The sequence below is a fragment of the Acipenser ruthenus genome, chromosome 11, assembly GCF_902713425.1.
Source record: "Acipenser ruthenus chromosome 11, fAciRut3.2 maternal haplotype, whole genome shotgun sequence".
NCBI classification, from domain to species: Eukaryota; Metazoa; Chordata; class Actinopteri; order Acipenseriformes; family Acipenseridae; genus Acipenser; species Acipenser ruthenus.
Genome location: NC_081199.1, coordinates 37,878,174 through 37,887,983, shown reverse-complemented (window position 1 = coordinate 37,887,983; position 9,810 = coordinate 37,878,174). Strand labels below are relative to the sequence as shown.

The 9,810-nt window shown below is 36.9% G+C and overlaps 1 protein-coding gene across 1 annotated transcript; it reads left to right on the top strand.

Annotated features, from left to right (window-relative positions):
• Positions 1-130: 130 nt before the first annotated feature.
• Positions 131-4,275, top strand: LOC117426534 (RNA-binding protein 43-like). Its single transcript, XM_034044194.3, has 4 exons — positions 131-271; positions 985-1,191; positions 1,603-1,694; positions 1,780-4,275. Exons 2-4 carry the CDS (start codon positions 999-1,001, stop codon positions 2,680-2,682), a joined length of 1,188 nt encoding a protein of 395 aa, XP_033900085.1. The 5' UTR covers positions 131-271; positions 985-998; the 3' UTR covers positions 2,683-4,275.
• Positions 4,276-9,810: the final 5,535 nt, after the last annotated feature.

Below are 9,810 nucleotides of genomic sequence, written 5' to 3'. Positions count from 1 at the left end.
ATTCTCACAACAACACAAACACACAACAGCTAATACAGTTTTGGCGATGGTCCAAATTCAACAACAAACAAAATGCAAAGACGTGTTGCATTTTGGGATTTACAGTTCACAAGACTACAGACTACATTGTCCAGAAAGCACCTCGGCATAGCAGTTTCTTGCAACACGGAACCGACGCATTCAATAACAAGCGAAACAAAATTTACACATCGTTGATTTGCGTTTTTCAGATGCATTGCATTTTTATCGAACTGATGTTTTCATCAAAACGGTAAGCATTTGCATGTCCGTAAACTTGCACTGTGCAGGAAAAAAGACTTTACCAGAGAAACTTTCATTTTAACCAACAAAATAAAATAATAACTTAATACCCTATGTCGTCACAAGAACCGTGAATTCCTTATTTTCTTACGTTTAATACGTTATTTAAATTAAGCTTGTTGTAAAATGTTTTTTAAATGGTTAGTTTCATTTTCATGACTTTCTTATTTCGGAGGCGCATTTTGCATTCACATTATTAGGACAAAAAAAGGTTTACAGAAAATTAGGAGCACTAAAAATTGATCGCGTAATAATGGCAACTTTTTGCTTTGTTTAGTTATTTATTTATTTATTTATTTTTGTATTTGAAACTTAACAGTTTAACAAATACAATACAAATAGTCAACGTACAGTACGTGAAACAAGACCATTGTAGTTCGTAGAATCAGGCGCAAATGTGCTAAAACTGTACATATTTAGCATATTAACTACTATGTTATCAAGTTGACAGATTTGAGTAACATCGAGGTTTAGTCACCCTTCTTTTATAGAATAAAACAAACAAACAAACAAAAATAATAATCTTAGGACACTGCATAGGCATGATAACCCACTTACTCAGGGGCCCCAGCGGATTTATAAATTATTCCACACATTATTAAAACGTTACAGTTTCACTGGATGTCCGCTGTCTTATTTCTACACAAGCTCTCTGTCTTATAGGCAGTAAAGTGAAGATGGACCGAACACCTGAGGCGAGAACAATCGTCGTGTCAGGCGTTCCACAACACGAGCTTGATTGCAGGAGAATGGCAGACAAGCTTGTAATTCACTTCCAGAAAGCTAAAAGCGCTGGGGGGGACGTGGAAAAAATCAAGTACCCAACAAGTATCAAAGGTGTTGCTTATATTACATTTGAGGAGAAGGAAGGTAAATACAATTCTTACCACATGTTAGAATTGTTAACAGCTTTGTTGGGCCTACTTTTGGACCTACTTGGACATGCATGTATTTTGTGTGTTGTTGTTTTTAAGAATTCATAAACTCCTGGTACCAACTCTGATCCTATGCTCTAGGCCACATGGTCCGCTTGCAGTTAGAGCATTAGAGTACATTTGACCAACAGTACAGGGAACAATTGGCCTAGAAACAACAGCAATCGATTGTGTTATACATGAACAACATTTAAGTAAAATAAATCAAAATTGGAGCAAAGCACGAGAAGATATTTAACAAATGGAAATGGGAACCAGTTTTGCAATGTTTTTTTTTAATTTTTTTAATTTGGTGTTAAGAGGTAAAACATATCTTGGAATGATGTTATTCTCTACTGTTTTACAGTTGCAGACCGGGTGCTTACAGTGGAGCAGCTTCTTGCAGACAAGGAATTAGAAAAGGAATACCCTTTAACTGTTTATAGATTCAGTGAAGAGGTAAGTTGTTTTTCTCAAACATGTTTTTCCCTTTCCCCCTGAAGTTTGAATATTATCTCCTTAAATCTCCTTTAAATATTTACAGGTGTTCTGCTATACACATGCAGAAGTCGACTTATCACTTTTCAGTGAGCATGAGAAGTTGGTAAAGGAACTTCGGACCAGGAACAGAGCAGTGAGGATCTCACCTTTGCAAGCTAACCAGAGGGTTCAAGTGGAGGGGCCATTCACAGCAATCAAGAAGCTGAGAGAAGATCTACTGCAGTTGCTTGAAACTTCACAGAGAGAGAAAAGTGTGACGGCTAGAGATCGGAGAAGGGAGCGACAGAGCAGCAGAGCAGTGACCCCAGAACAGGGTGCAGCACCCTTCAGTTCTGAGACAGATGCTTCTAACACAGAAGCATGTCTCATTTGGTTGGACACTAATGTGTTTCGGTACATACAACATGTTCATAAAGACGACTTTGATTGGATTTTAAAGAAACATGATGTGCAAGCTACAACACAGGTGGAGGGTGAGCTTACCGGAGTAACACTGAAAAAGAGTTACCAAGGTCTGTGGCAGCTGGAAACAGCAAAGTTAGAGATGGAGCAATGGGTGAGCAATGTGCAGTCATGTTTACGCACTGAAACGATTCATTATGAAAAAGACTTTGAAGAAGAGAAATTCTTACAGGCATGCAAAGATGTAAGCTGTGGCTTTCCTAGGGTCCTGTTTACCCCGGTGGAAGGTCATATTGATATAATTGGCAATTCATCAGACTGCTACTTGTTCTGTCAGCTTGTTGAAATGCAGATGAAGTCTCCTCTGCATGATAAGGACAGGTGGTTAAGTACTAGTCCTGGTGCTACAGACATGTCCTATTACAGCACAGGCAGAACCGGTGAACCAAACTCCCTCCCTATGACTATGAATTCAGATATGCACAGAATGCCAGGAAATAATCTTTACAGCAGCATGCATTGTGACAGCTGGTCTGAGAGATAAGAAAAACCAAAAGTCTGTGTACGTAGCTGTATAATAAGTTTTGAAATCCTTTTCAGTATGTCAAGTTGCAGGGTTCACACACCTTTTATTGAATTTCTAAGCAAATTGCTGAAACGATCTTCAGGTACTCCAATGTTATTTACATCTATTGTAGGACAAATGCATAACCTTTCAGATTAGTGGACTGGAGCAGTGCAATTGTACCCTTTCTGACTGCAGTGTATATATAGTAAGGACAAACGTTAAGATACATTAAAAAGTATATCCTGATATAGTTCAATGTTGATTATTTCATAAAGAGGACCTGTTTGAATTACTCTATTATTTAATGTACAGTTGTGTGTTACCTCAAGCACGGTCCTGAACTTGTTAGATCAGTTCACCTCTTGATTCTATTTTTTCTTTCAGTCAACACTGGTTAAATGCCAGGTGGTTTTCTCATTTGTAAATTGTATGTCAGTCATCAGGTATTCTGGTTATAAACACAACTTTCTGTGCTTGCTAATTATTATAAACCATATTTCTTTAATAAATTATTATTAAAAGAAAAACAAATATTTTGCTAATTTTTTCACCTTTATCACACTGTATTCAATGTGGCTATTGTATTTAAACAACATTAAAATACCTAGCTTCCTAATTAATGTAAATGGATTAACAGTGCTCCTGGGTTGAAAGGTGTTACTGTCATGGAAACATATTTGTATTTGTAAGCAGATCTCAACAGTGTTTGTTTAAGTTTCTAGGATATTATTTGTTTCCCAGTAGGAAAGGAGTCTGTTTTTTAATGTACTGAACCACATATATCATTTAGTTAAATGCTCGTATGAATCTCAGTTTTAGGTCATGTGGAAGAATTGAATTAACTAGGAAAAGGAAAACATTTGTATCTTTTCTTTAACCATTTATTATATTCCACTACGGGTGCAGTGGATGCTTCCATAATTATTTGTTTATTTGTCAGACGCCTTTATCCAAGGCGACTTACAGAGACTAGGGTGTATGAACTGTGCATCAGCTGCAGCGTCACTTACAACAACAGATTTGAACCGGGGACCTCCTGGTTAGAAGTCATTTTCTTTAATCACTGGACCACACCGTCTCCTATACATATATCACAGAGGTTATATATATTTTTATACAAATATTTATATATTTGTGGCAGAGCTAGTACGGATTCACTGTTGTAATTTTGTAGTCCACAGGAGAGGTGTCATGGCCAAAGGCTTAAAAAAACAAACTACACATCCCAGAAGCCTCTAAAGCCGAATAGGAAACATCTTGGTGCATTTGAGGGGATTGTTAGTTTATTGATTGAGTGTTTGTAATTAGTGTTGTGTGTGTGTATATAAGCTTGTCTCTGTGTTGAGTGTGGGTGAATTAGGAGTCTGATTGTAAACCACTTTGAGTAATGTGTGCGCGGATAAACAACTGTGTGTTGTACAATCTGGTATGTATGTTTTGAAACAGTTAAACCACTTAGCGGTCCCGTGCTAGTTTAGTTGTGTAAATGTTTCGCTAGTGCTCCAAGTTCGAGATAGGCTTTTGTTTTTTGTGTTTTGTGTGTGCTTTCCTGCTGTTGTCTGCTGTGACTGTCAGCCACTCTACCACATTTTATATATATATATATATATATATATATATATATATATATATATATAACCACTTATCCAATTGTGAAAAGACATTCCTCAGCACAAGTAACACAATCTGGGGATAAGGAGATGCCTAGCTGTCTGTATTTATGACTGCAGTGTATAAGATCATAAACCCTGCAGTGCTTCAATGAGTACAGAACAAAAGGACAGGAAGCTCATGCAGCAGCAATAGAAAAGCAACAGCAAACAGCAGTGATGTTTCCAGGGGAGATGTCCACAGGGCAGCCTATCTGATGAATGCTTTGTGTATTGCTGGTGCTGTATCTCAGACTTTTTGTTGTACTGCCTTTAAACCCGAGACAGTAAAACAAACACCAGTGAATTTGCTGTCTGGGAAACATTCCTGGAGTTTTCTTCTCACGTTTCCAATCACTCCAAGACAGCTGAATGAATTTATTTCAGATTGTATTAAGGTGTGCTGATAGATTTTAAAGGTGACCCGATTATTTTTTCGTAAACCAGGTTCAATGAGGTTTTGGTGGCATAATAAATTATACCACTTGGGGGAGCTGTAGACCTTTGTTGCTCTTATAAAAAAAAAAGAAAAATCATTCTGCATTAGCAATGGTCCTTCACATTTACAAGCTTGGAATGTTTTTAAGCTACAGGATGCTGAAGGCATGTTTGCCATGTTTATACAGTAGTTTAAATTACTTCTTTCTGTGCTAGAATATATATATATAACACAGAACAACAAAACAGTTCTGAGATTTAGGGCATAACTGACAGAGATGTTGGTCAGAATGGTTAGAGGGTGGGACCAGGGCTGAATGCAATGCTTCTTGTGCTTTTCTTTGTCAGAAGAGATTTGATTCAGAGTTCCAGTAACATTTCTATAGGCTCTATTTTCATAAATGTTCATTAGGGAGGGTGCAGAACACCTTTCAAATCAATGACCATGAGTCAGAATATGGTGTTATTTAAGCAACAGAGTAACATGATGATGACATTGTATGGGTCAGTTGGGGTAGAATGTATTGAATTGCAGGCCCTGGGTCACACAGTAAATCAGTGTAACCACTGGGATTCACATGGCTTCCCGTCCCAGACTCTAATCAACTTCACACCACATTCTCTCCAAAGAGAACCCAACAAGTAAAGTGAAAAGAGCAGAGGACTGGGCACAGACAATCAGAGGTGTAGACAGCTGAGTTTATCAGGATGCTTTTCACTGTGTGCGAATAAAGCTACATTCTGATCATCACCATCTAAGTCCAAAGGGGTCGGGTTCATATGTGTTTGGGTTCTTAGCCACACATGGCAAGTTTTAATAAACAAAATGTGGGTAACTGGGTGTAGCCAAAAAACTGTTTGAGGATATGTTTCAGCATTGCTTTGCTGCATTAAAAAAAATAAAAAAAATAAAATGATGTGGCTTTCTTTGCAAATTGCAGACATTCCTGTACAAATGAATAAGAACTTGCCTACAGCTAGTGAACACACTGTACCATCTGCTACACTGATGTAGGTTATGGGTACACTGGGGTGCGTTTATTGATTCTCTTTAACATTGTAATCTGTTACAGCAGTTAAATTATCTGTCAAGGCTTATTTCTTATTTCACTCAGGAGAAGAAACACTGGAGTCCGTAAGATTTGTGTACAAATGTCAGGGAAATAATATATACAGTAGTATGTTATGTTTTTTAAAGGAAGATAAATTGCTGGGACTATTTTTCATTCTTATTAATCCGAGAGATAAATACAGTGTTACATTAAATACCAAAATACGTGATGCAAAAATGATTTATTGCATTGCCTCTTCTTTCTTCATTTCCACATAAACTCAGTTTACACACTGATGGGCAGAAAATCAAACATAACAAATATACTAGCAACTACAGCCTGGGTTTGCTTTGCATAAGATGAACCGTTTTCATTTTTCTGGTGAGGATTGCCTTCTTTCTCCTACAGCAGGGAGGTCAAGACCGCACAAGGCGTCTTTACCCCCCTGAAGCCTATCAATGACTCTTCATAGTGAGATGAGCGAGGTCTAGCTTTTAATAAGTCTGGGTGACAGATGTGGTATTCTTCCCAAAGGGAGGAGTGACTTCCAGCTTGTGGGAGGATCTACACCCTACCTGGCAGTGTGATTGAACCAATTACCATTCAGCCAGCTTTGTCATTCTGGACAAGAGCTGGAAGCCAGACAGGATACAAATCCACACTGATTTTTTTATTTTATTTCTGTTTAGTTATTTAATTGAATAATGTGTGCATATGTCAAGTGATTTCTATTTGTGGTGGGTGGGTATTTGCAATGTACTACAGGCTCTTCTGTTAAAGCATATATATTTTTTATTACTCTGCTCTTGCTCAGCAAACATGCTAGCATCCTCATTTAACCCACCTTGGGAGAGTGGATATTATCAAAATCCAAATGACCTGAAAATAGGTTCTAAATAAATACATTAAAAAAAATAAATGTGTCTGACGTTCTGTACATTCACCAGCCAAGACATCTGAAGGAGGTCTACCAAGCCTGCTGATTTAACAGCACAGGAGCAGCAGCAAATTAAACTGGGAACCATTTTCCACACTGCTCCGCTCTGGACAAACGGAAAAGATTAATTCTGATTCCAGAATCAGCTTCTCTGTTCCTTCTCTAAAACTTAGATCCAAAAAGCAATGAGATGTTATCCAAAACAAAATATGCTGCAAAGAATTGGCAGACTCTCTCAGGGTTCCACATTATTTACCAGAATGGTCAAGACCTCCAGATGTTTTTTAATGTGTGTTTTTTTTTTTTTTTTAGAAAGTAAAAAGTTCTCTTGAAGACAGACATGGTGGAACATTGTGAAATGATTATCGTAATGTTTTTTAGAAGCTGTTCATGTTTGTTGAATTATCATAATCCATAATGTTGACCACAACACATTGATTACTGTGTGTCAAATATAAGACCAAAGCATCTTAGGTGCAACAATGCTTCACAAAGTGCCTTGTGTAATTGCCCATTATAGTGCATATGGTACAATCAGAAGAACCATGTCTTTGAGTCACTAATAGAGCACTTTCATTAAACAATAACTGAATGGCAATACATGAAATGGACTTTCACTACAATCATGTAAGTATGATTTGTGCAAAGTCATCTTTCTAGGTTGCATATGTTTCACTTTCTTTTTCTTTTCTTTTTTTCTTTTTTACTTGAAACACCTTATTAGGATCCATAGTAGCTGTTCACACAATACTGACCATTTATTAATTTAAAAGGTATTACTGTACTTTTGCTAACCTAGAAAACCAAGATGAGTATGATTTACACCAGTCTCAGATGCACTGTTCCTAGAGAATAACACTAAAACCGGAGGTTAAATTAGTCTAAAGACAGTAGGACTAGTTCATCCTAGTCCACAGCAGTAATGAAACTTATTGTCCCAGGAGAATACAGATTTTATATATTTATTTTCTTTTTCTGAAAGATGTGAAGATAAATCCCCATGAAGTTATAAGACTGAGTCATCATGAAGCTGTACTTGACTGGTGGGAGTTAACTAAATTGAGTTATAAAGAGCTCTTATGTAACATTCAACTTAATGATTTAAATGAAACACATATTTCATACTTAATTATCCTCTTTATAGTTGTTTCAAGATCAAACAGGGATATATCCTAAGCTTGGATCTTACAGTTGTAGCAAGTATATTTTTATTTTGGAGGGATAAGGGAGGGATAAAAGGGCAGCAGTGTGGAGTAGTGGTTAGGGCTCTGGACTCTTGACCGTAGGGTTGTGGGTTCAATCCCTGGTAGGGGACACTGCTGCTGTACCCTTGAGCAAGGTACTTTACCTAGATTGCTCCAGTAAAAATCCAACTGTATAAATGGGTAATTGTATGTAAAAATAATGTGATATCTTGTAACAATTGTAAGTTGCCCTGGATAAGGGCGTCTGCTAAGAAATAAATAATAATAATAAAAGATAACAGTGTTCCAAAACTAGTCTGTTTAATAACCCTATTGAGATTGTATGATAAAGGAGTAGAAACAATAATACACAGACACAAACTAGCATGGATCAGCATTACTTACTTATCACTAGTTCAGTTTTATTCCCTTCACAAGGTCAAGTTGAACAGGTTGTGGCAGCAGTTGACAGTGATGAATAGAAAATATATTTTTTTGTAGCATATTTGTTAATTATCTCTAAGCACTATTTATTACCTTCACTATTGCAAGTCTCTCTATAAATCATACAACTTGTAAGGGGGCTGGTTGAACCATCCACCAATACAGAATAAAAAAAACAAACTTTAGGGAATCTGTGTAAGGTTATACAGCATAGGGAAGCAGCTACGTGGTTTGAGAGACTAGACGTGAGTGGATTTTCTGAAGAAATGTGATCTTTGGCCTCTAGGAGTCATGCATTCAAGTCATGAAACAGGTCATCCTTTTTGCACTCTTCTAGTCTGCTTTCCATACTTACTCAGCACTTGGATAGGAGGGCAGAAAGGTCACCCCAGCAATGGTTGCCTTGAGGGTTTCCCCTTTCCTGCAATTAAATTGTAAGATCAACACTTATATCTGTCTCCAGTAATGCATCTAGATCAATCACATTCCACTCAGCCCTGGATTTGCTATCAACGCCTCATTTATTTCTCCAATTGCTTCTTGAAACAAGATAAATGTTTTTTTATTGTTTGAGTCTACATTATTAAAAGAATTCCATCGTCTGTTTCTGAAGCGTGTTTGTGTGTTTGTGTGTGTTTGTGTGTGTGTGTGTGTGGGGGGTGGGGGGTTAATGTACTATCTTGTGGTGTCACTGTCATGTCAGATCTCGGGACTCTGCAGGTTTCACCAGCATAGTGTTCCCGTTTTCTTACCCATTTACCAAAGAATACCAATTAACATCCACACAATCGATTGGTAAAGTATGAAGAACAATAATAAAAGTCTCAGAACACAGATTTAAAAACATAAATGTTTACCATTGCAAATCTTTTTCTTATATGATTTATTTTACTTTGCTTTACATACATGACAAACTTTCCTTGTCTGTGCTTTTACTCTTCCTGAGTTATTAAAGGTATTATTATTATTTTTTATTATTATTATTATAACACTTAATAGAACACACATTTACCATGGTAAACTATCCAAAAGGAATATTTTATATATACATGTCATAGCTGGATAACCAAAGCACTACAAAGAGTCCACTACTGCTTACTAGTAGGTCAGTAAACAGCTGCCTGTAGCATTACTTATTGGTATAGGAAAAATAGAAATGCTTAATCATTATCCTTTTGAATTAATTGGTAATACGAGACTAGAATAATACATATTCCTGACTGGAGCAGCGCTAAGGACTTTCAAGAAACAAGACTTCAATATGTGAAAGATAATTACAGTTAACGTGTAGAGTTAGTTCTGAATAACTCTCAAAGGACCAAACCTCACCTGGAAGTTCCCAAATTAGAAGTGGTTTCAATGACACATCTAATTAGATGACAGATCAAGACCCAGTTAGG